Raw genomic sequence first — 27,140 nt, 5'->3', positions numbered from 1 at the left:
AGCACGGTCGAGGCTGGGCAAGTGTGCTTTAACCCCATATCTGCCGTCGAAAATTAGCTGTTATACCCGGGGGAGGTCTTTGCATCCCTGAGTTTCTCGAGCGCAATCCCCGTTCCTGTGACCAGGAGGCTGCTTTCTCCTCGCCTGCTGCCCTGCTCGCTCTCTGACCCTTTATACACAAGAGGCATGTGAACACGCATAGAAGCCCCGCACAACACACTAGCGGTATCAAACGTCTTCCCGCCCTTTCCCAACTATGATGGACAGCTCACCCAAGGGACCTCGGCGCCTTTTGTCGCTGTGGCAAAGTTACAGGCACACATGGTCAGTGGAGACAAATCTTCTGGCCCTACGCAGCTGCAGTGTAGGAAAAGCACTATCATTTACACAACGAGGTAGCACTTACTGGATTAGCCAGTAGAACTCCAGTTGAGTAGAGGTATTGCACAAAACGGTGGCATCTTCGTGGACAACTATGCAGGGCAGGATTCATTCTGGCACGAGGCTCCTGTCACAAAAATTAAACCTCAACAGGAAGCACTTACAGATATAAATAAAGCAGGTGCCCGAGTTGAAGCTCAAATTCAGTAACGTTTTAATCAGCCCAAAAGCATTAGTGAGCATGGTCGAGGCTGGGCAAGTGTGCTTTAACCCCATATCTGCTGTCGAAAATTAGCTGTAATACCCGAGGGAGGTCTTTGCATCCCTGAGTTTCTCAAGCACAGTCCCCGTTCCTGTGACCAGGAGGCTGCTTTCTCCTCACCTGCTGCCCTGCTCGCTCTCTGACCCTTTATACACAAGAGGCATGTGAACACGCATAGAAGCCCCGCACAACACACTAGCGGTATCAAAGGTCTTCCCGCCCTTTCCCAACTATGATGGACAGCTCACTCAAGGGACCTCGGCACCTTTTGTCGCGGTGGCAAAGTTACAGGCACACATGGTCAGTGGAGACAAATCTCCTGGCACTACGCAGCTGCAGTGTAGGAAAAGCACTATCATTTACCCAACGAGGTAGCACTTACTGGATTAGCCAGTAGTACTCGAGTTGAGCAGAGGTATTGCACAAAACAGTGGCATCTTCGTGGATAACTATGCAGGGCAGGATTCATTCTGGCACGAGGCTCCTGTCACAAAAATTAAACCTCAACAGGAAGCACTTACAGATATAAATAAAGCAGGGGCCCGAGTTGAAGCTCAAATTCAGTAACATTTTAATCAGCCCAAAAGCATTAGTGAGCACGGTTGAGGCTGGGCAAGTGTGCTTTAATCCCACATCTGCCGTCGACAATTAGCTGTCATACCCGGGGGAGGTCCATGCATCCCTGAGTTTCTCGAGCGCAATCCCCTTTCCTGTGACCGGGAGGCTGCTTTCTCCTCACCTGCTGCCCTGCTCGCTCTCTGACCCTTTATACACAAGAGGCATGTGAACACGCATAGAAGCCCCGCACCACACACTAGCCGTATCAAACGTCTTCCCGTCCTTTCCCAACTATGATGGACAGCTCACTCAAGGGACCTCGGCGCCTTTTGTCGCGGTGGCAAAGTTACAGGCACACATGGTGAATGGAGACAAATCTTCTGGCCCTACGCAGCTGCAGTGTAGGAAAAGCACTATCATTTACCCAACGAGGTAGCACTTACTGGATTAGCCAGTAGTACTCCAGTTGAGTAGAGGTATTGCACAAAACGGTGGCATCTTCGTGGATAACTATGCAGGGCAGGATTCATTCTGGCACAAGGCTCCTGTCACAAAAATTAAACCTCAACAGGAAGCACTTATAGATATAAATAAAACAGGTGCCCGAGTTGAAGCTCAAATTCAGTAACATTTTAATCAGCCCAAAAGCATTAGTGAGCATGGTCGAGGCTGGGCAAGTGTGCTTTAACCCCATAACTGCTGTCGAAAATTAGCTGTAATACCCGAGGGAGGTCTTTGCATCCCTAAGTTTCTCAAGCACAATCCCCGTTCCTGTGACCAGGAGGCTGCTTTCTCCTCACCTGCTGCCCTGCTCGCTCTCTGACCCTTTATATACAAGAGGCATGTGAACATGCATAGAAGCCCCGCACAACACACTAGCGGTATCAAACGTCTTCCCGCCCTTTCCCAACTATATTGGACAGCTCACTCAAGGGACCTCGGCGCCTTTTGTCGCGGTGGCAAAGTTACAGGCACACATGGTCAGTGGAGACAAATCTTCTGGCCCTACGCAGCTGCAGTGTAGGAAAAGCACTATCATTTACCCAACGAGGTAGCACTTACTGGATTAGCCAGTAGTACTCCAGTTGAGTAGAGATATTGCACAAAACGGTGGCATCTCCGTGGATAACTATGCAGGGCAGGATTCATTCTGGCACGAGGCTCCTGTCACAAAAATTAAACCTCAACAGGAAGCACTTACAGATCTAAATTAAGCAGGGGCCCGAGTTGAAGCTCAAATTCAGTAACATTTTAATCAGCCCAAAAGCATTAGTGAGCACGGTTGAGGCTGGGCAAGTGTGCTTTAATCCCATATCTGCCGTCGACAATTAGCTGTCATACCCGGGGAAGGTCTTTGCATCCCTGAGTTTCTCGAGCGCAATCCCCTTTCCTGTGACCAGGAGGCTGCTTTCTCCTCACCTGCTGCCCTGCTCGCTCTCTGACCCTTTATACACAAGAGGCATGTGAACACGCATAGAAGCCCCGCACCACACACTAGCGGTATCAAACGTCTTCCCGCCCTGTCCCAACTATGATGGACAGCTCACTCAAGGGACCTCGGCGACTTTTGTCGCGGTGGCAAAGTTACAGGCACACATGGTCAGTGGAGACAAATCTTCTGGTCCTACGCAGCTGCAGTGTAGGAAAAGCACTATCATTTACCCAACGAGGTAGCACTTACTGGATAAGCCAGTAGTACTCCAGTTGAGTAGAGGTATTGCACAAAACTGTGGCATCTTCGTAGATAACTATGCAGGGCAGGATTCATTCTGGCACAAGGCTCCTGTCACAAAAATTAAACCTCAACAGGAAGCACTTACAGATATAAATAAAGCAGGTGCCCGAGTTGAAGCTCAAATTCAGTAACATTTTAATCAGCCCAAAAGCATTAGTGAGCACGGTCGAGGCTGGACAAGTGTGCTTTAATCCCATATCTGCCATCGAAAATTAGCTGTCATACCCGGGGGAGGTCTTTGCATCCCTGAGTTTCTCAAGCGCAATGCCTGTTCCTGTGACCAGGAGGCTGCTTTCTCCTCGCCTGCTGCCCTGCTCGCTCTCTGACCCTTTATACACAAGAGGCATGTGAACACGCATTGAAGCCCCGCGCCACACACTAGCGGTATCAAACATCTTCCCGGGCTTTTCCAACTATGATGGACAGCTCACTCAAGGGACCTCAGTGCCTTTTGTCGCGGTGGCAAAGTTACAGGCACACATGGTCAGTGGAGACAAATCTTCTGGCCCTAGGCAGCTGCAGTGTAGGAAAAGCACTATTATTTACCCAACGAGGTAGCACTTACTGGATAAGCCAGTAGTACTCCAGTTGAGTAGAGGTATTGCACAAAACGGTGGCATCTTCGTGGATAACTATGCAGGGCAGGATTCATTCTGGCACAAGGCTCCTGTCACAAAAATTAAACCTCAACAGGAAGCACTTACAGATATAAATAAAGCAGGTGCCCGAGTTGAAGCTCAAATTCAGTAACGTTTTAAACAGCCCAAAAGCATTAGTGAGCACGGTCGAGGCTGGGCAAGTGTGCTTTAACCCCATATCTGCTGTTGAAAATTAGCTGTAATACCCGAGGGAGGTCTTTGCATCCCTGAGTTTCTTGAGCACAATCCCCGTTCCTGTGACCAGGAGGCTGCTTTCTCCTCACCTGCTGCCCTGCTCGCTCTCTGACCCTTTATACACAAGAGGCATGTGAACACGCATAGAAGCCCTGCACCACACACTAGTGGTATCAAACGTCTTCCTGCCCTTTCCCAACTATGATGGACAGCTCACTCAAGCAACCTCGGCGCCTTTTGTCGCAGTGGCAAAGTTACAGGCACACATGGTCAGTGGAGACAAATCTTCTGGCCCTACGCAGCTGCAGTGTAGGAAAAGCACTATCATTTGCCCAACGAGGTAGCACTTACTGGATTAGCCAGTAGTACTCGAGTTGAGCAGAGGTATTGCACAAAACAGTGGCATCTTCGTGGATAACTATGCAGGGCAGGATTCATTCTGGCACGAGGCTCCTGTCACAAAAATTAAACCTCAACAGGAAGCACTTACAGATATAAATAAAGCAGGGGCCCGAGTTGAAGCTCAAATTCAGTAACATTTTAATCAGCCCAAAAGCATTAGTGAGCACGGTTGAGGCTGGGCAAGTGTGCTTTAATCCCACATCTGCCGTCGACAATTAGCTGTCATACCCGGGGGAGGTCTTTGCATCCCTGAGTTTCTCGAGCGCAATCCCCTTTCCTGTGACCGGGAGGCTGCTTTCTCCTCACCTGCTGCCCTGCTCGCTCTCTGACCCTTTATACACAAGAGGCATGTGAACACGCATAGAAGCCCCGCACCACACACTAGCGGTATCAAACGTCTTCCCGTCCTTTCCCAACTATGATGGACAGCTCACTCAAGGGACCTCGGCGCCTTTTGTCGCGGTGGCAAAGTTACAGGCACACATGGTCAATGGAGACAAATCTTCTGGCCCTACGCAGCTGCAGTGTAGGAAAAGCACTATCATTTACCCAACGAGGTAGCACTTACTGGATTAGCCAGTAGTACTCCAGTTGAGTAGAGGTATTGCACAAAACGGTGGCATCTTCGTGGATAACTATGCAGGGCAGGATTCATTCTGGCACAAGGCTCCTGTCACAAAAATTAAACCTCAACAGGAAGCACTTATAGATATAAATAAAACAGGTGCCCGAGTTGAAGCTCAAATTCAGTAACATTTTAATCAGCCCAAAATCATTAGTGAGCACGGTCGAGGCTGGGCAAGTGTGCTTTAACCCCATAACTGCTGTCGAAAATTAGCTGTAATACCCGAGGGAGGTCTTTGCATCCCTAAGTTTCTCAAGCACAATCCCCGTTCCTGTGACCAGGAGGCTGCTTTCTCCTCACCTGCTGCCCTGCTCGCTCTCTGACCCTTTATATACAAGAGGCATGTGAACATGCATAGAAGCCCCGCACAACACACTAGCGGTATCAAACGTCTTCCCGCCCTTTCCCAACTATATTGGACAGCTCACTCAAGGGACCTCGGCGCCTTTTGTCGCGGTGGCAAAGTTACAGGCACACATGGTCAGTGGAGACAAATCTTCTGGCCCTACGCAGCTGCAGTGTAGGAAAAGCACTATCATTTACCCAACGAGGTAGCACTTACTGGATTAGCCAGTAGTACTCCAGTTGAGTAGAGATATTGCACAAAACGGTGGCATCTCCGTGGATAACTATGCAGGGCAGGATTCATTCTGGCACGAGGCTCCTGTCACAAAAATTAAACCTCAACAGGAAGCACTTACAGATCTAAATTAAGCAGGGGCCCGAGTTGAAGCTCAAATTCAGTAACATTTTAATCAGCCCAAAAGCATTAGTGAGCACGGTTGAGGCTGGGCAAGTGTGCTTTAATCCCATATCTGCCGTCGACAATTAGCTGTCATACCCGGGGAAGGTCTTTGCATCCCTGAGTTTCTCGAGCGCAATCCCCTTTCCTGTGACCAGGAGGCTGCTTTCTCCTCACCTGCTGCCCTGCTCGCTCTCTGACCCTTTATACACAAGAGGCATGTGAACACGCATAGAAGCCCCGCACCACACACTAGCGGTATCAAACGTCTTCCCGCCCTGTCCCAACTATGATGGACAGCTCACTCAAGGGACCTCGGCGACTTTTGTCGCGGTGGCAAAGTTACAGGCACACATGGTCAGTGGAGACAAATCTTCTGGTCCTACGCAGCTGCAGTGTAGGAAAAGCACTATCATTTACCCAACGAGGTAGCACTTACTGGATAAGCCAGTAGTTCTCCAGTTGAGTAGAGGTATTGCACAAAACTGTGGCATCTTCGTAGATAACTATGCAGGGCAGGATTCATTCTGGCACAAGGCTCCTGTCACAAAAATTAAACCTCAACAGGAAGCACTTACAGATATAAATAAAGCAGGTGCCCGAGTTGAAGCTCAAATTCAGTAACATTTTAATCAGCCCAAAAGCATTAGTGAGCACGGTCGAGGCTGGACAAGTGTGCTTTAATCCCATATCTACCATCGAAAATTAGCTGTCATACCCGGGGGAGGTCTTTGCATCCCTGAGTTTCTCAAGCGCAATGCCTGTTCCTGTGACCAGGAGGCTGCTTTCTCCTCGCCTGCTGCCCTGCTCGCTCTCTGACCCTTTATACACAAGAGGCATGTGAACACGCATTGAAGCCCCGCGCCACACACTAGCGGTATCAAACATCTTCCCGGGCTTTTCCAACTATGATGGACAGCTCACTCAAGGGACCTCAGTGCCTTTTGTCGCGGTGGCAAAGTTACAGGCACACATGGTCAGTGGAGACAAATCTTCTGGCCCTAGGCAGCTGCAGTGTAGGAAAAGCACTATTATTTACCCAACGAGGTAGCACTTACTGGATAAGCCAGTAGTACTCCAGTTGAGTAGAGGTATTGCACAAAACGGTGGCATCTTCGTGGATAACTATGCAGGGCAGGATTCATTCTGGCACAAGGCTCCTGTCACAAAAATTAAACCTCAACAGGAAGCACTTACAGATATAAATAAAGCAGGTGCCCGAGTTGAAGCTCAAATTCAGTAACGTTTTAAACAGCCCAAAAGCATTAGTGAGCACGGTCGAGGCTGGGCAAGTGTGCTTTAACCCCATATCTGCTGTTGAAAATTAGCTGTAATACCCGAGGGAGGTCTTTGCATCCCTGAGTTTCTTGAGCACAATCCCCGTTCCTGTGACCAGGAGGCTGCTTTCTCCTCACCTGCTGCCCTGCTCGCTCTCTGACCCTTTATACACAAGAGGCATGTGAACACGCATAGAAGCCCTGCACCACACACTAGTGGTATCAAACGTCTTCCTGCCCTTTCCCAACTATGATGGACAGCTCACTCAAGCAACCTCGGCGCCTTTTGTCGCAGTGGCAAAGTTACAGGCACACATGGTCAGTGGAGACAAATCTTCTGGCCCTACGCAGCTGCAGTGTAGGAAAAGCACTATCATTTGCCCAACGAGGTAGCACTTACTGGATTAGCCAGTAGTACTCCAGTTGAGTAGAGGTATTGCACAAAACGGTGGCATCTTCGTGGATAACTATGCAGGGCAGGATTCATTCTGGCACGAGGTCCTGTCACTAAAATTAAACCTCAACAGGAAGCACTTACAGATATAAATAAAGCAGGTGCCCGAGTTGAAGCTCAAATTCAGTAACGTTTTAATCAGCCCAAAAGCATTAGTGAGCACGGTCGAGGCTGGGCAAGTGTGCTTTAACCCCATATCTGCCGTCGAAAATTAGCTGTTATACCCGGGGGAGGTCTTTGCATCCCTGAGTTTCTCGAGCGCAATCCCCGTTCCTGTGACCAGGAGGCTGCTTTCTCCTCGCCTGCTGCCCTGCTCGCTCTCTGACCCTTTATACACAAGAGGCATGTGAACACGCATAGAAGCCCCGCACAACACACTAGCGGTATCAAACGTCTTCCCGCCCTTTCCCAACTATGATGGACAGCTCACCCAAGGGACCTCGGCGCCTTTTGTCGCTGTGGCAAAGTTACAGGCACACATGGTCAGTGGAGACAAATCTTCTGGCCCTACGCAGCTGCAGTGTAGGAAAAGCACTATCATTTACACAACGAGGTAGCACTTACTGGATTAGCCAGTAGAACTCCAGTTGAGTAGAGGTATTGCACAAAACGGTGGCATCTTCGTGGACAACTATGCAGGGCAGGATTCATTCTGGCACGAGGCTCCTGTCACAAAAATTAAACCTCAACAGGAAGCACTTACAGATATAAATAAAGCAGGTGCCCGAGTTGAAGCTCAAATTCAGTAACGTTTTAAGCAGCCCAAAAGCATTAGTGAGCACGGTCGAGGCTGGGCAAGTGTGCTTTAACCCCATATCTGCCGTCGAAAATTAGCTGTTATACCCGGGGGAGGTCTTTGCATCCCTGAGTTTCTCGAGCGCAATCCCCATTTCTGTGACCAGGAGGCTGCTTTCTCCTCGCCTGCTGCCCTGCTCGCTCTCTGACCCTTTATACACAAGAGGCATGTGAACACGCATAGAAGCCCCGCACAACACACTAGTGGTATCAAACGTCTTCCCGCACTTTCCCAACCATGATGGACAGCTCACTCAAGGGACCTCGGCGCCTTTTGTCGCGGTGGCAAAGTTACAGGCACACATGGTCAGTGGAGACAAATCTTCTGGCTCTACGCAGTTGTAGTGTAGGAAAAGCACTATCATTTACCCAACGAGGTAGCACTTACTGGATTAGCCAGTAGTACTCCAGTTGAGTAGAGGTATTGCACAAAACAGTGGCATCTTCGTGGATAACTATGCAGGGCAGGATTCATTCTGGCACGAGGCTCCTGTCACAAAAATTAAACCTCAACAGGAAGCCCTTACAGATATAAATAAAGCAGGTGCCCGAGTTGAAGCTCAAATTCAGTAACATTTTAATCAGCCCAAAAGCATTAGTGAGCACGGTTGAGGCTGGGCAAGTGTGCTTTAATACCATATCTGCCGTCGAAAATTAGCTGTCATACCCGGGGGAGGTCTTTGCATCCCTGAGTTTCTCGAGCGCCATCCCCTTTCCTGTGACCAAGAGGCTGCTCTCTCCTCACCTGCTGCCCTGCTCGCTCTCTGACCCTTTATACACAAGAGGCATGTGAACACGCATAGAAGCCCCGCACCACACACTAGCGGTATCAAACGTCTTCCCGCGCTTTCCCAACTATGATGGACAGCTCACTCAAGGGACCTCAGCGCCTTTTGTCGCGGTGGCAAAGTTACAGGCACACATGGTCAGTGGAGACAAATCTTCTGGCCCTACGCAGCTGCAGTGTAGGAAAAGCACTATCATTTACTCAACAAGGTAGCACTTACTGGATAAGCCAGTAGTACTCCAGTTGAGAAGAGGTATTGCACAAAACTGTGGCATCTTCGTGGATAACTATGCAGGGCAGGATTCATTCTGGCACAAGGCTCCTGTCACAAAAATTAAACCTCAACAGGAAGCACTTACAGATATAAATAAAGCAGGTGCCCGAGTTGAAGCTCAAATTCAATAACATTTTAATCAGCCCAAAAGCATTAGTGAGCACAGTCGAGGCTGGGCAAGTGTGCTTTAATCCCATATCTGCCATCGAAAATTAGCTGTCATACCCGGGGGAGGTCTTTGCATCCCTGAGGTTCTCGAGCGCAATGCCTGTTCCTGTGACCAGGAGGCTGCTTTCTCCTTGCATGCTGCCCTGCTCGCTCTCTGACCCTTTATACACAAGAGGCATGTGAACACGCATAGAAGCCCCGCACCACACACTAGCGGTATCAAACATCTTCCCGCGCTTTCCCAACTATGATGGACAGCTCACTCAAGGGACCTCAGCGCCTTTTGACGCGGTGGCAAAGTTACAGGCACACATGGTCAGTGGAGACAAATCTTCTGGCCCTAGGCAGCTGCAGTGTAGGAAAAGCACTATCATTTACCCAATGAGGTAGCACTTACTGGATAAGCCAGTAGTACTCCAGTTGAGTAGATGTATTGCACAAAACGGTGGCATCTTCGTGGATAACTATGCAGGGCAGGATTCATTCTGGCACAAGGCTCCTGTCACAAAAATTAAACCTCAACAGGAAGCACTTACAGATATAAATATAGCAGGTGCCCGAATTGAAGCTCAAATTCAGTAACGTTTTAATCAGCCCAAAAGCATTAGTGAGCATGGTTGAGGCTGGGCAAGTGTGCTTTAATCCCATATCTGCCGTCGAAAATTAGCTGTCATACCCGGGGGAGGTCTTTGCATCCCTGAGTTTCTCGAGCGCAATCCCCTTTCCTGTGACCAGGAGACTGCTCTCTCCTCACCTGCTGCCCTGCTCGCTCTCTGACCCTTTATATACAAGAGGCAATTGAACACGCATAGAAGCCCCGCACCACACACTAGCGGTATCAAACGTCTTCCCGCGCTTTCCCAACTATGATGGACAGCTCACTCAAGGGACCTCAGCGCCTTTTGTCGCGGTGGCAAAGTTACAGGCACACATGGGCAGTGGAGACAAATCTTCTGGCCCTACGCAGCTGCAGTGTAGGAAAAGCACTATCATTTACCCAACAAGGTAGCACTTACTGGATAAGCCAGTAGTACTCCAGTTGAGTAGAGGTATTGCACAAAACTGTGGCATCTTCGTGGATAACTATGCAGGGCAGGATTCATTCTGGCACAAGGCTCCTTTCAAAAAAATTAAACCTCAACAGGAAGCACTTACAGATATAAATAAAGCAGGTGCCCGAGTTGAAGCTCAAATTCAGTAACGTTTTAATCATCCTAAAAGCATTAGTGAGCACGGTCGAGGCTGGGCAAGTGTGTTTTAACCCCATATCTGCTGTCGAAAATTAGCTGTAATACCCGAGGGAGGTCTTTGCATCCCTGAGTTTCTCGAGCACAATCCCCGTTCCTGTGACCTTGAGGCTGCTTTCTTCTCACCTGCTGCCCTGCTCGCTCTCTGACCCTTTATACACAAGAGGCATGTGAACACGCATAGCAGCCCCGCACCACACACTAGCGGTATCAAACGTCTTCCCGCCCTTTCCCAACTATGATGGACAGCTCACTCAAGGGACTTCGGAGCCTTTTGGCGCTGTGGCAAAGTTACAGGCACACATGGTCAGTGGAGACAAATCTTCTGGCCCATTACGCAGCTGCAGTGTAGGAAAAGCACTATACATTTACCCAACGAGGTAGCACTTACTGATTAGCCAGTAAAAAGTACTCCAGTTGAGTAGATGGAAATCGCAGATCCGCAAAATTTGCCCATACCCAATTTTTACCCCTATGCTATCCAACACTTTCCCTACTGTTGTACTCTCTGGAGTTGGAATAGTTATTCCCACCCCTACGCTATCCAAAACTTTCCCTACTGTTGCACTCTCTGGAGTTGGAATAGTAATTTTATTCCCTCCGCTATCCAATATTTTTCTGTATTCTTTTAGTCAGTGTTGTGTATAATTTATTTTTAAAAGTTTGAAAATATTTTTGTTTTTTAATTTGTCATATATATTTGTTATATTTTTATTTATATTTTTTTTGTATGTGTATATATGTATTTATAATTTATTAAATATTTTTAACAATTTATGTTATTAAAATAATTAACGAATATTATTAAGTAAGTATATATGTATATTATATTATATTATATTTTATATGGATATGTTTAATTTATTTTAACATTGTATGTATTAGATATGATTTTAAACATTTTAAAATGTTTTTACCGATGTTTCTTTTAAATTTTATGTATTATTTTACATTATTTTTTAACATTTTTAAAAAAACGATATTTTAGCAACAATATTTTAGACATCAATATTTTTTTCCGATTTTTGTGAACTTACCATGATGTAGATAGGATGTCGATATTCTTGGCTTCGATATTTTTGTCACGATATTTATGCACCTCCATATTGTGGTACTCGATATTATGTCAATGATTCCATACAGACGTGGGTCCCGTGCTGACCATGCCAATGAAGTCAAGCTATCCTGGTTGATGAGGGGTGAAACCCCGAAACCGGTCCTAGGTTGCTTGTTTCCAGACCAGGGAGGACCTGGCCTGGAAGTTCGGGCTGGACTGTTCCCATGAGGCACAGGGTCAAGACCACTGTTCCCAATAACATGCGCACACCTCTGTTGCATGAAGCGCGCAGTGCTGTGTGTGGAGCGCGCACACACACAGCACATCAATCAACAACATTCGCGCCACTGCTTTTAAAAAGCGAGCAGCACGAAAACCGGGTATTTCTTTCATGTAGATCCCGGCTGCGGTGTCTACTGTGTGCTTTTGTTTAAAGTATTCATATTAATTGCAGCGCTGTCACGAGCTGCAATTAACATGAATACTTTAAACAAAAGCACACAATGTGCCCATCCCCCTGCAACTGTGCTCTATTATGAAAAGAAATTCAGCAAGTCTACAAACAGGGTGTGAAAAACACATGTCGTGTTTGTAAACTTGCTGAATTTCTCTTCTTAACAGAACTGGGCTGTGGGGGGATTGTGTGACTTTGTTCAAGTTTTCAGGTTAATTACAGCTCCAGAAGGGTGCTGTGATTAACCTGAAATCTTTACCAAAGCACCAGAATCACCCCGCAGCCCAACTCTGTTAAGAAAAGAAATGCAGCAACTCTACAAACACGACGTGAAAAGCATACGTCGTATTTGTAGAGGTGCTGCATTTCTTTTTAACAGAGCTGGGCAGCGGGGTGATTGTGTGACTTTGCTAAAGTTTCAGGTTGATTACATCTCCAGATGGGCGCTGTGATTAACCTGAAATCTTTTACAAAGCACCACAATCACCCCGCAGCCCAGCTCTGTTAAGAAAAGAACTGCAGCAACTCTACAAGCACACGTCGGGTTTGTAGACTTGCTGAATTTCTCTACTTAATAGATCGCAATTGTGGGGTGATTTACGCCTTTCTGTGCTTGGCATAGTGTGCCACCTTACTTGAATTTTACTGTTTCTGTCATTGCTTCCAGATATATGATACAACAAGTAACATCATACCCAGGGCTTTAAGTGGGATGAAAAAACGTGTGGGTCTCACAATGGTGCGTGTCCAGTGTAATTAAGGCCCTGGCTTAAGACACATACGCTAAAAATCTGTACTTAGCATAGTGTACTGCCCGACTTGTATTTTGCTGTTTCTGTCATTGCATCCAGATATATGATACAACAAGTAACATCATACCTACAAGTCAGGACTATTGGCTTTGTCAATGGTTGTTAGTTGCATAAGATAAATAAGCAGCAACTATGGCTTGTGTGTAATTTTGAAAAGGCTTCAACTTAAAACCCTGGTGGCACCACAACAATGTTGCTGCTCCGGAGTTTCAAAAAGAGAACGGAAATCCAGAGAGAAAATTACTCTCTTTAAATGATTTCCCATACCCTACAAGTAGGGTGACTACAGCGTGCGACCCAAAAAATGGGACATTTCGCAAAAATAGAGGAAGGACCACAAATTTATACCAATAAAGTGGCAAATGATGACAGTCCTCATCCTCATAGAAAAACAGAACAGGCACTAAGAAAATAAATCAAATGTAATTTTCAAAACCAGCATCATTCCTGTTAATTAAACTGCTTAATTGTAACAGCTGCTTACTAGCCCTGTTTTGCAACACCCAAAAACATGCCTCTCACTGTTTTTAGTTCACCCTCTCAAAAAAAACGGGACATGAGCCACTTTTCCCAAAATCTGCCGGGACAGCTGTTGAAAAACCGGGACGGTCCTGACACTTCCGGGACTCCTGGTCACCCTACCTACAAGGCTCACCAGGCATGGCGTCATGCCCTAACTTCTCTACTAGTGAGAAGTGAGCAGTGTGAGCACGGGCACATCGATGTGCCTGCTGTCACTGCAGTCTAGAAAAAAACGGACTGACAGTGCCAGGGCACAAAACAGAGCCCAATAGAGACCTGTTTCGAGGCCCCCTTTAAAAAACTGCCAGTGCTCAGCACCATTGGGACCCGGCCCTCTTAAAGCACTGATCATACCTACAAGTTGGACTATTGACTTTGTAAGTGGTTGCTAGTTGCATAAGATAAACACACAGCAACAATGGCTGGTCTGAATTTGAAAGCAGCAAAACTCTCCAGTCATCTTTCTAGTTGTGATTAGGACGCCAATGACAGAGACTTGCTTGAGTGTCTGTTATGGTCATGCTGGTAGTACAGTTTTATCAACCCCTTTTGACAAAATGTGTCATTTTAACAAGAAGCAGTTTGACTGTTAATGAGATTTGCTTTTTTGTATTTGCATATATTAGGGCGAAAGGGGGTGATCTTCTGTACAAAACTCAGCTCTAAAATGTATCAGGTTAAGCAGACTGTCGTGTGATAGGAGCTTGCCATACATCTGGTAGTGCAGCTTCTGTACTGTGGTTGGGACAGAAAAGTGAATAATGGGAATTCAACAGTTGGCTTGCTTTTAAATATTTTTTCAAACTGTAGGGTGCTTATTCTTTCCAGGTTTAATGGGGTCAGAGTAAGGAAGAAAGGAGAAATGTTTATGGTATTTCTCAATTTTTTTAACGTAGGTACTCATTATGACAAGTCTGAAAAATAGACTAGATAAACCTTGACCCAGTGAGACACTGATGATGGTAACAGTAGTCTTGAGCAGTGGAGGAGCAGTCTTTTTTAGGGTTTTAATTATTGTTCTATTATTGTCTTGAGAAATTGACATCTAAAGGAGTGTGTTTTTTATGCATGATGATCTGTGACCTGAGCATTCGATGGGACTAGGTGATGTACCAGCGCAGTGATGGTGCAGGTTTTCACAGATCTCTGGTCAGCATTGTAATGTTGGTCTAAGTTTGTATTTTTTCAAGGATTTGAAAGTTGGATAGCAGTTTAGTGATCTATAAAAGCCTCTAGGCACACTGCCCACTCCTAGTCATCCCGTTTCACTTCATCTGAAAGTTTTCTTGTTAATTGCAGCTCCAGACGGGCGCTACGATTTACCCGAAAACTTTAACAAAGGCACACAATCACCCTGCAGCTGAGCTTTATTAAGAAAAGAAATGCAGCAACTCCACAAACATGGGGGCCGATTAGGATGGCGGACAGACTTGCGTCCGTCCGCCATCCCAGAGGTGGAGGGACCGTCCGCATGGACTGCGGAGGTCCCTCCATGCAAATCAGGATGTGACCGCCACCCTGGCGGTCACATCCTGGATATTTAACATTGCGGCGGGTGCTGCTTCAAGCAGCACCCGCCGCAATGTTAAAAGTGCATGTGTAACATTTACATGCACAAAGCGGCAGGCACCGTGCGGTGCCTGCCGCTTTGTGCATGTAAATGCTGGGGGGTACCATAGGTACCCCCCATGTGCACCCCCCACCCGCCTACGCCCTGGGGGCCCGCAACGGGCCCCCAAAAGCAAAAGTACACATGCTTTTCCACGGCGGAAAAACCGCCGCGGAAAAGCATGTTTACTAATGCTTCCTAATTTGGCTGGCGGTGTCTGATAGACACTGCCAGCCAAAGGAGAGCTTTTCCGCCGCGGTTGTAATCCGACCGCGGCGGAAAAGCATCGGACAGAATCCAAGACCCACCAGCCATCGTAATGCGGCGGTGGGTCTTTGGTGACTCCGCAGAGGATTTTCCGCCTCCTCCGGGCCGGCGGTGGCTTCCGCCGGCCCGGAGGAGGCGGAAAATCCTCTATCATAATCGGCCCCAAAGTGTGTAAAGCCCAGGCCATGTTTGTAGACTTCATGTATTTCTCTTCTTAGTAGAGCTGGGGTGCGGGGTGATTGTGTGACTTTTTAAACTTTTCTGTGCTTGGCATAGTGCGCCCCCAACTTGTATTTTCCTGTTTCTGTCATTGCATCCAGATATATGATACAACAAGTAACATCATACCTACAACAAGTCAGACTATTGGCTTTGTCAGTGGTTGTTAGTTGCATGAGATAAATAAGCAGTAACTATGGCTTTTATATAACATTGAAAAAGCTTCCACTTAAAGCCCTGGTGACACCACGACAATGTTGCTGTCCCTGAGTTTCAAAAAGAGAAGGGAAGCTAGTGTTAGTGAATAGAATACTCCCGACAGATGGGTCAGTCATTTACACACTTGCAGCTGCCATCTGCTCAGACCTGCATCTTGGTAAGATTAAAAATCTTGACAAGGCCTAACCAGCCTTCCACCCGTCTTAGTTTGTTCAGGTGAGCACGGTTACATAGAGCAAGTGTTTAGAAATGACAAGATGGCGAAAAAGGCTCCTTATAGAACACCCCAACATCGATATGCAGAGATGCTACTTCTGAAGCATTGCCATACCACACATTAGCTGTCTTCTCTGACATATCTTTTATCCTTTTTTCTTCCACTCCCCAGCTGCTCTTGCTGTCTCCTTGTCCTCTTTTTCTTCTTCCTCATACCAGTCCCGCTCCACGTTTACCCACTTTCCCCTTCTCCCCATCCCATTCTTGTCTCCATTCCCCTCTCACTGACAGTTCTTTGCTTTCTCTCTTACCGGTTTTCCATTCTCCGTTCTCCCTCCCAGTTCTCGAAAGCCTCTGGCTGCCTTTCTTTTCGTCCCTCTCTTACCAATTTCTCCATTATCTGTTCCCCATTTCTCATCTTTGCGCCCTGACTTTTTTTCTACTTTGTTCCTCTCTCCCCCTTTCTCTGTCACTAAATCCTATTTCTCTCTAGTCTCCTCTCCTTTTCCTTCAGGCTATCTTACAATTTTGAAAACACATCCCACTAACCCTGAATATTACATGGAAGCACATTTAGAATTGGACCATTGTGCCTCTGCACTATCAGCGACCTGGCCAAAAAGGACACGAAAACGCTGATATTGGATCATAAATCCAAAGCTGTTCAAATCAGGGGCCCCAGAAATAAGTTTGGCCCTGGCACTCAAAATCCTTAAGATGTCCCTGTGCATTTGTTAAAGTTTTCATGTTAATCGCAGCACCCATCATGAGCTGCAATTAACACAAAATCCTTAACAAAGGCACACAATCACCCTGCAGCCCAACCCTATTAAAAAAAGAAATGCAGCAACATAGCTGCCAAGGTTTCAAATTGCAATGTAGGATCTTTTCATAATTTCACTGTAATTATTAGTACCATTTGAACAGGGCAGGCTTTAGTGCTGGTGGCGCCTGCTGTGACAATGTTTGTTGGTGCCCCAATAACCATCCCAGCCACGGATACTCTCATTACCAACCTTTAACAGTGACCCTCAAGTCTCTTGTTTAATAGCGCCACTCATACCAGTGTAAGGTGTTACATCACATACACATTACACAGAGACACTGAATCATATTTTGTAAATCAATGTATAGGAAATGTTACATCAGACAGAGGAATAAAATGTCTCTTCTTAAAAGAGCTGGGCTGCTCGGGTTTTAAGCAAACGTTTGTAGTGATATGTGGCGCTGCACACACGCGCAGTGTGGTTCCTGTCGCATATAGCCACGGCTGAAGCGCACAGCGACCCTACACTGCCGCACACAGAGGTAAACATTGGTCAAGACTGATTTGCATTTGGTTGGGTTTAAACTGGAATGGCAAAAAAACGATGGACTTAGGTCCAGATCTCTGTACTGGGGTGAATGTATGACATTGTTCTGCATTCTGTCCATCAACTGTTCTTTTTGCTTTTGTCACCATGAGTACGGCAGCTCTGTGGACCGCCATACTTGTAATAATACCCTACATAATCCTCTGGGGCAGATGAAAGCAGGCAAAACATGGTAAACAAATACCAGGACTCAGTTGCTGGATAGTCTGGTCCACATTTGGTAGATACTTGTGCTCCCTTTCCAAACTGCACAAACAATATTGAAGTGCTGATGCATCATTATATGTCCCAATCAGAGGCGTTATACTAGGCAATAAAGACTATCTTACTCAGGGAATGGGAGAGTAGAAGTATTAATTTGTACTGCCTTTTCAGCCTTACAATGTGCTATCTGCTACTTCAATATGCATTTCCACCTGTGGTACAGTTGGAGTCTTTTTCGCAGTTTATAGGCAATTAGCTTAGCTTAAATGGTTTCCACATGCTTTGTGATACTGAATCAGAAACAATCGGTCTGGGAGCTAAAGAGAGATGATTTAGAAGGTTTAAATCAACAGTAGCATGGTCTTTCATAACTGCAGCTCTATGACATAAAAATTGACCCTATCTACCCTCTACAAGGCGAGGACAAGAAAACTGGCAAATCTTTAGGTTCTTCCAAAAACATAATTTATGTGTTTGCCACAGATAACATATGCCCAATATAAGAGCTTGAACTGGAACGATTTAAACAAAGGAAGTCAATAAAGATCACATACATAGGGGAAATATAATTTCTCCCACTGCCTCCAACAAACAGGCTGTTTTAGAAGACAACGGTCCTATGCAAATTAAACAATTTTACAAACCAAATATTATATAGAACGCAATGGAAACTATATAATTATCCTGTCCAGCCGGACCAGGGATTTATTGTCAATTAATCACACAATAAACAAAGTAAAACAATTAGTAATCAAGGAAGGGGCACAGTCCTGAGCCGTACTGAGAAAAATAGAGATAGATAATAGAGAAGAAAGAAAGATTCCACAGGCAAAGAGAAAACATAGAGCAGCCTGGACACTAGTAATATCAGTGCGAAAAAAGTATTCTCCAGAGTAGAGCATACAAAATATATACAGTGGTTTGCATGTATGTCTACTGATACTAGTCGATGACGTTTCGATCCATTTGCTCTAATATAAAAGGATCATCCTCAGGACTAAAATTTCATTTTAAATTTGCCTGAATTAATTCATACACCTGTTTGAAATGGAACAGGAGAGAAGAGAAAGAACAAAAGTTTCTTGTTTAAAAAAATGTTTTAACAATGTTAAACATCAGCATTTTAGTCGCCTTTCATGTACATTTACACAGCTCAGAACCGTAGTGAACATGCCGGTTGTGGTGTGGAGAAGGCAACCTGCGAGTCGCCAATTCGATATAGTCACATTGTTCGAAAGGGTCATGCCGGTATTGTGCCCGTGCGCAAGCCTCGTGTAAAAGTGCGGAATTCATGCCAGGATTCGGGTTGTGAGGGCAGTGTTTGTGAGTGGCGAAATACTATTTATTTTGAACCGCATGTGCACCGTGCAATGCAGAAAAGATGAACTCGTTCCTACAGCGTAAATAAAAGTGATGGCGGGACGTGTGTCTAGGAGTCACTAGCGAGCCGTTGTGCTATACTGTACCAGTGCTAAACGGATACATATGGGCACTGAAAAGAGCTTACCTCGCTGTGGAGGGTGCCGACTGCTGGTTAAGGTATATACCAAGTATGGCAGTCAAGTCGGAGAGCGCGGATTGTTCGTGGTCACAATTCCGCTGTGAATACAAGGAGGGATTTAGCCATTATGTTCTTTGTTCTTTCTCTTCTCTCCTGTTCCCTTTCAAACAGGTGTATGAATTAATTCAGGCAAATTTAAAATGAAATTTTAATCCTGAGGTTGATCCTTTTATATTAGAGCAAATGGATCGAAACGTCGTCGACTAGTATCAGTAGACATACATGCAAACCACTGTATATATTTTGTATGCTCTACTCTGGAGAACAATTTTTTCGCACTGATATTACTAGTGTCCAGGCTGCTCTATGTTTTCTCTTTGCCTGTGGAATCTTTCTTTCTTCTCTATTATCTATCTCTATTTTTCTCAGTACGGCACAGGACTGTGCCCCTTCCTTGATTACTAATTGTTTTACTTTGTTTATTGTGTGATTAATTGACAATAAATCCCTGGTCCGGCTGGACAGGATAATTATATAGTTTCCATTGCGTTCTATATAATATTTGGTTTGTAAAATTGTTTAATTTGCATAGGACCGTTGTCTTCTAAAACAGTTTATACCCATGGTCCTTTGCTACCTAATGGGTCCCCCTTGTTTTAAAAAAAATCCAATAAACAGGCTGCCACATCATTCTGCACCTGCAGTAGACAGTGAGGCAGATAGGCTTGTAGCCCAGGATAAGGTGTTTACAAATATCCCAAGTGGAAAGAGATAACTTGTCACTGCAGCTCTTTTAAGAAGGCCCAGTGAAGCGCTGGGATTTTTTGTATGGCAATAGGAAAGACAATACAAGAAGGTGCAACCATTGCCAGTACTGTGACCAGACATTTATTGGTTTTGTTCTGAAAATTGAAATAAATTGGAGATAGAAGTAGGAGGACTGAGCAAGGAGGATGGAAGAAAGTAATGGGACCGAGGGTAAAGTGACCATGTACCACTATTAAGTACTTTATCATGAAGATTATCTTTAACCACAGCTCATCCACTCAATGGTAAAAGTGGAGCAATAAAGGAAATGAGCTGTGGTAGCAGTAGAACCTTTATTTGAACCTGGTCAGGTGCAATGCTTCCAGCCTGGCCTAATCCCCGCCACCACTCCAGCATTCTACTGCCATGGCCGGTGGTAGTAATTTCCCTTCACCGCAGTGATGGTCAGGCTGTGCCAAGAGACCGGCTGTGAAGACATGAGCATAGCAGTGCTTGAATACCCTGATGATGTCTCTGTTCCACATGGCATCCTTGCTGAGCCACCTTGTGAAAGCCTTACAGAGAAAGCCCTGCCTCTTTGGGTTTACCGACTCTCCTGGGAATGCTCAGCATTGCAGGGGACATCTCATGGACTTCCTATCACACCACGGGCACCTTGTACATAGCTAGTGAGGTAAACACCAGATTCTCATTTTGTTAGGTATTTGTTGGCCATCACATATAAAACCATGCTAAGTATTACCAAGATGCCATAAGATCTGGGGGCAAATGTTGCCTCATTCCCAGATAGGGCCTCAAGAAATCTTCAGGAATTCTCAAAGCTCCTATGAGGAGACAAGGAGATCCTGTCAGATCAGAGCTGAACTGCCATACTGTCATCATCCTGCCTCCCTATCAAACTGCATGTAAATCAAGTGGTGAGTGTTGCCACCTAACTCTTACATGGCGGATGCTTGATGTGTACCTGATAAGGGCAAAGGCAGGTATATCGCCATCTGATTGGTGGCATCACTTCCTTCACCCTTGCATTGTGGTTGGTGGGTGGGAGGCGGGGGACCTCCAAACCTGGACAAACCATTAACTCTGACATCCTTCAAAGGAGCCTGACATACTTATTCATCAAGAAGAACAAAGTCACCAATGGGCTGATTTAGAGTTTGGTGGACAAAAGATACAGAGTACCCTGTCGGCCAAACACTTGGTCCACTCAACTTGTTCCAGATGGGCAAACCATAAGGTTTCCTTCAGCAGAGCTCCTGCTGGCTCCATCAATGGAAAGCTTACTTCGACGGCCTGATGGAGTCTGGGACGTCGAAATAAAGCCAGAACACCACCAGCTCTATATAGAACTCATGGGCTAATGTTTTATTTACTATCCTTAACAGCCAGGAAAAGCAGGGATGGTGAGGGACAAATAACAGTAATGACTCCCACGCCCTGAGGGAAAACTCCCAAGGTGTAGGGGGTCATGGGGTTTTTATTTTTCAGAAACAAACTCATGGTTTGGGAGTTTGTTTCTGGAAAACGTTACTAAATGTTTTGTACTTTGAAGGGACCCGCCATGACAGCAGTTCATTTCAAGGTATATGGATTACTGCTGGGTCAGTGGCCATCTCTAAATCTGACTAACACAGTACTGTCAGGATGGTGAAGATAATGTTCTCCTCTACCTAGGTGTTTATGCCCGTGAGGCAAAGGGGGGGGAGATAAATGTTTTTGTTAAATTTAAAGGGCAAGTTTAGTTAACTATTTCCCTTCATGATTTACCCTCATAATCAATGGACCTCATTATTACTAGTTCCCGGGAGCTGAGGTTGGTAGCTCAGATCGCACTGAGTTATTGATACCTAGGCATTAGTAACTCTGTGGAAACTCAATCTGCTCTTCACAGATAGAGCTTCTGGGAGAAAGACACCAGGGGCCTCATTTATGAGAAGTGACGCTTCGCTGCTGTGAGGCAGGCGTAAGATATTGACGCATTTGCGTCCTTGAAGAGGCGCAGTGAAATCTTATAGATTTCACTGCGTCACTTCTATGACCCTTGCTTGCATCAGAACGCCCCCCCCTGTATACATTATACCAGGCGCAGGTATAATGTGGCGCAGGGGTTTAAAAAGTGTCGCATTTACCTAGATGCGTCACTTTGTAAATATGGTGCAACGAGGCACATTTTTTACGCCGCTGGTGCATCACAAAAAGTGACGCACCGGCGGCGTAAAAGTGACGCACAGCCTCATAAATAAGGCCCCCGGTCTTCAGAATGACCACAGACATTGTAATTCCACTGGTGCAAGCATCTCCTATTACTGGCCCCATGATAATTAACAAGCCAATTGTAATGAAGGGTTATGAAGGGTAGAGGGAAGGAAGTGGTATCAACCAGGGGATGGAGCACACCTAATGTAAACAGGGCTTGATGGGAACAGTATGATTTTGTATTTTTTCTCCAAGTCACAAACTGACATACTTTGAAAGCGCTCTTTCTGTAAGTAATATGTGGAGCTTGTTGAGTAGAGGTTGGGTCTTCCTCTAGCACAGCAAGGAGTGGTTTTGGGCAGTAAGCAGCACTAGGGTTACCTAGAATGCTTCTTCTGTCTCTGCAGGCTGAATGCAATATTCAAACAGGCAGCTAATTAGCCCTTGTCTTTTCTGAATGGTTTGTGTTTTCCTAATGCAAGGGCCACAAATTGAATGCTTTAAGGAGCACACCAACTTTTTGCGACTAGTCTTTAATATTGCGATGTTACTGGTTTACTAACAGGTCTCCTTCTGTGATTGTCAGCATGATTCACAAAGGGGCAGGTGTCCCAAAGGGTCATCTTCCCCTGTGCGGTTCAGCTACCAGCCCAACTTAGCATTCTGTAACTTCTCAATGGTTTCCAACCACAATTGCTGTCACTAGCCGTTGAGGGTTTGCAGCCATTATCCCGCATTTTTTATCCCGCGGACTTTCAGGCCGCATACCATTTTCCCGCAAGGTCATTGACCTCGCATACCATCATCCCGCATTTTTTCAAAACGCATGTGCATTTATCACGCATGCCTTTACAACGAATTACGTTGTAAAGGCATGTATGGTAAATGCATTTGCGTTGTGAAAACCACGATGACGAGAGAGGTAAGTGGGTTTGGGTTAATTTTTTCGTCGTGCTGGGTTAGTGATTGTGTAGTGTAGTGTTGTGTTAGTGTAGTGTAGAGTTGTGGTGGTTGTTTAGTGTAGGGTCGTGCTGGGGGAAGTGGTTTAGGGTTCAGGGTAGTGTTGTAGTGTTTGTGTAGTGTAGGGTCATGCTGGGGGTAGTGTGTTAGGGTTTAGGGTAGTGTTGTAGTGTTTGCGTAGTGAAGGGTCATGCTGGGGGTAGTGTTTTAGGGTTTAGGGTAGTGTTGTAGTGTTTGCGTAGTGTAGGGTCATGCTGGGGGTAGTGTTTTAGGGTTTAGGGTAGTGTTGTAGTGTTTGTGTAGTGTAGGGTCATGCTGGGGGTAGTGTGTTAGGGTTTAGGGTAGTGTTGTAGTGTTTGCGTAGTGTAGGGTCATGCTGGGGGTAGTGTTTTAGGGTAGTGTTGTAGTGTTTGCGTAGTGTAGGGTCATGCTGGGGGTAGTGTTTTAGAGTTTAGGGTAGTGTTGTAGTGTTTGTGTAGTGTAGGGTCATGCTGGGGGTAGTGTTTTAGGGTTTAGGGTACTGTTGTAGTGTTTGTGTAGTGTAGGGTCATGCTGGGGGTAGTGTTTTAGGGTTTAGGGTAGTGTTGTAGTGTGTGCGTAGTGTAGGGTCATGCTGGGGGTAGTGTTTTAGGGTTTAGGGTAGTGTTGTAGTGTTTGCGTAGTGTAGGGTCATGCTGGGGGTAGTGTTTTAGGGTTTAGGGTAGTGTTGTAGTGTTTGTGTAGTGTAGGATCATGCTGGGGTAGTGTTTTAGGGTTAAGGGTAGTGTTGTAGTGTAGGGTCATGCTGGGGGAAGTGTTATAGGGTTTAGGGTAGTGTTGTAGTGTAAGGTCATGCAAGGGTAGTGTTTTCGGGTTTAGGGTAGTGTTGTAGTGTTTGTGTAGTGTAGGGTCATGCTGGGGGTAGTGTTTTAGGGTTTAGGGTAGTGTTGTAGTGTTTGTGTAGTGTAGGGTCATGCTGGGGGGTAGTGTTTTAGGGTTCAGGGTTGTGTTGTAGTGTTTGTGTAGTGTAGGGTCATGCTGGGGTGTAGTGGTTTAGGGTAGTATTGTAGTGTTTGTGTAGGGTGATGCTGGGGCTAGTGTATTAAGGTAGTGTTGTAGTGTTTGTTTACGGAAGTAAAGTGCTTGATGGTAGTGTTGGGGGGTCGTGCTGGGTAGTGTAAATGTTGGAAAAGGACTATGTGTCAAGGGTGGGTGGTGCAGGGGTACTACATTAGAGTGTAGTGTAGGGTAGGGTAGTGTAGGGTACTCTTACTTACCTTTAGAACTTTTACAACGAGTATATCTTTAAAATGCATGCCTTTTCGTTGTAATGGCATGCATGCTAAAGGCATATTCGTTTTAAAAGTTTTCGTTCTCTTATTTTGCGGACTAATAGTACTTGCGGTATTATATTTGCGGTATTATGGTATGCGGGATGTTTGTCTGCGGTCTGACATCATATATTCGCCATTGAGACACTAATTGATACATTATATTATTCTTTTCCCCCTCATATTTGCAATTATGAATTGATTTCAAAATCCCTCTAAAAGAGTCGTAAAGAATTGTGTGGCTCATAAAAGGGATTTTGTACATTGAGAAAATTCATTTTGCAGTGGTAAACCCTGTGATTTTGCATATTGCAGAGTTAGTGGTTGCGAAATCGCTTTGTGCATCTACCCAAACATCGCCAGTGTGCCTTTATCTGTTCATGGAGACAACCTCTCAGAGGCATGGCCCTGTGATTGGATTTCTAATACATACCTGCCTGCCAGCCTCGCTGTTGTGCAGGTTCATCAATGCCAGGCTGTCAGTTTCTTTTCCAGTTGAGTTTGTAGTAGGACTGTCTGCAAATCTTCTACTGAACAACATTCCATACTGAATATCATCTGAACAGCCACCCCAATGCCATCCCTCGCTGGCAGAGCCGCTGTTCTGTAGGCTTGCATCACACGAGCACTCAGTCATGTTCCCGGCACTGCAGGTCCTTGTCACTGAGTGGACGAGCCCTGCCGCTGTCACTGCATAAATGAATGCTGTTTCCTTAGTCCCTGCAAAGAAAGCAATATGAGGTGTGAGCTCTTGGAAGATGTGCCACTAAATACATATTTGTGCTTGAAGAGGTAAAAAATTATTCTGGGAACTCAAATTGTGAAGGGGGGCTGAAAAGAGGCTGTACATCTGTATTACCTTTGGAAACTGTCAAGAATTACTACCAGATAATCTCAATATCCATTGAGAATATGTGTTTTCCAATTTGACATATCATATGAGCTATAGCCAAATCAGTATTATTGGCATTTTAGACCTGCGTCATTATTCTGGCTAACATTAGTGTCTTCACGTGTTTCTACTGAACAGAATATTGGCGAGAACTACAATACATTCCCCCAACAGCATACCGATATGAACTCCCCAACCAGCCGTACACCTCCTTCGTCGACAAACAGCAGCTAAGCAACAGGAATCCCTTCTTGAATAAAGAAAACACTACGCTGATGGATACCATTCACAAAGGAGCCCCCTCAAACCCATGCCACCACTTCATATCCAACCTTGGAAGAGCAATCATCTCCCTGTGCTCACCAGTATCATCAACACCTCCATAGCCACTGCCACCTTCCCGTCTTGCTGGAAAATGGCACAAGTTAATGCCCTATTGAGGAAACAAACAGCGGACACCAACACCCGCAGCAGCTACAAACCCATCTCGATCCTTCCTTTTCCAGCTAAAGTCATGGAGAAAGCCTTCAATACCCAACTCACAGACCACCTAGAGCTCCATGAAATCATAGACAGCTCTCAATCAGGCTTTCACACAGAGAAAGACCACATCAGAAGCATCCTCGACCAATGAAAAAACAGCCTCACTCATCCTCCTCGTCTTAACTGCAGCTTTCGATACAGTTTCTCACAAGTCACTCATCAGAAATCTTCAGCACTTGGGTATCTGCAAACTGGCCCTCAAGTGGATATCCTTCATCACGGACAGAACTCAATGAGTTAGACTTCCCCCCTACACCTCAGAAACCAAGACACTCATCCCTGGAGTGCCTCAAGGATCGTCGCTCATCCCAACATTCTACGTCTACATGACGCCTCTCACGCACATCATCAAGGCCCAGAGCATCAACTTAGTATCCTACAGGTACAACACACAGCTTATCCTCTCCCTCATCGACCCAACAGGCACAGCCAAAGCAAACGTTGCCAACTGCATGAGCAACGCCGCCCCATGGAAACCCAACTCAACCCAGGGCAACAACCAATCTCCCTGGGGTGCCTCTTGGTGGCCCTCCGAACTTGGCCCCCCACTCACTCCAGTGGTCTATGGCAAGACTCTCTGGATCATCCTGGACAACAACCTCTCCATGAGCAGACAGATCAGTGTTGTCTCCTCATCATGCTGCCACATCCCGAGAATGCTACTCAAGATTTTCAAGTGAATCCCACTGAACACCAGACGAACAGTAGCCCAGGCTCTTATCACAAGTAGACTTGATTAAGGAAATGCCCTCTACATCTGAATACCAGTACATGTCCTACACCAACTACAAATTACCCAGAACGCCGCCACTAGACTCATCCTGAAAATCCAGTGAAATAACCTCATTGCTCGGCACCTCAACAATCTCTACTAGCTCCCAGTCCAGGAAATATGTAAGTTCAAGCTACTCTCCCACACCTACAAAGCTCTCCACAATATTCGTCTAGATTACCTCAACCACTGCCTCAACTTCTACCAACCCACCAGACACCTTCGATCTGTGTCCCAGGCAAGAACTCACCTCCCTCGCATCAAGAAGATCAGAAGCAGAGGACCCTCCTTCTCGTACCTTGCAGCCAAGACCTAGAACGACCTCCTGAAACACTTTAGAACCTCGCCCTCCCTCATGGACTTCAGAAAAAACTCTAGACATGGCTCTTACTGACATGGCAGGACTCCCCTCTCAGGCCTGCCCTACTTAGCACCTTGATTCCCTCACAGGTGAATAGCCGTGCTCTACAAATTCGCATAACATAATACACCGCTGTGCTTATACTTCACTAATCGTGCGTGAGATACACATGCCCGCTCTGTCACTTCCAGGCCTTTAAGTAGGAGGAAAAAAGTGGGGTCTCTAAAGGGGTGTGGCCTGTGTATTTAGATGTGTTACTTAACCATGTAAAGTAAATTTCTGTGATTTCCATAGTGTGCCACTCGGTTGGTATTTTGGAGTCCCTCTGACCTTTCTGTTATTACA

At 45.9% G+C, this 27,140-nt stretch overlaps 1 protein-coding gene across 1 annotated transcript in view; it reads right to left on the bottom strand.

Moving 5' to 3' along the window:
* The window catches only part of WNT16 (Wnt family member 16), a 109,396-nt gene that overhangs the window by 21,596 nt on the left and 60,660 nt on the right, over positions 1–27,140 (bottom strand). Inside the window, exon 3 of the mRNA XM_078649849.1 lies at positions 24,661–24,947. Within this exon, the coding sequence (XP_078505975.1) occupies positions 24,661–24,947 (287 nt within the window). The remainder of the gene's footprint in view (positions 1–24,660; positions 24,948–27,140) is intronic.

This window comes from Lissotriton helveticus, chromosome 1_1 (genome assembly GCF_964261635.1).
Source record: "Lissotriton helveticus chromosome 1_1, aLisHel1.1, whole genome shotgun sequence".
Lineage (NCBI taxonomy): Eukaryota > Metazoa > Chordata > Amphibia > Caudata > Salamandridae > Lissotriton > Lissotriton helveticus.
Note: the sequence above shows the minus strand (reverse complement) of the source record. Positions and strands in the feature narration are given on the sequence as shown.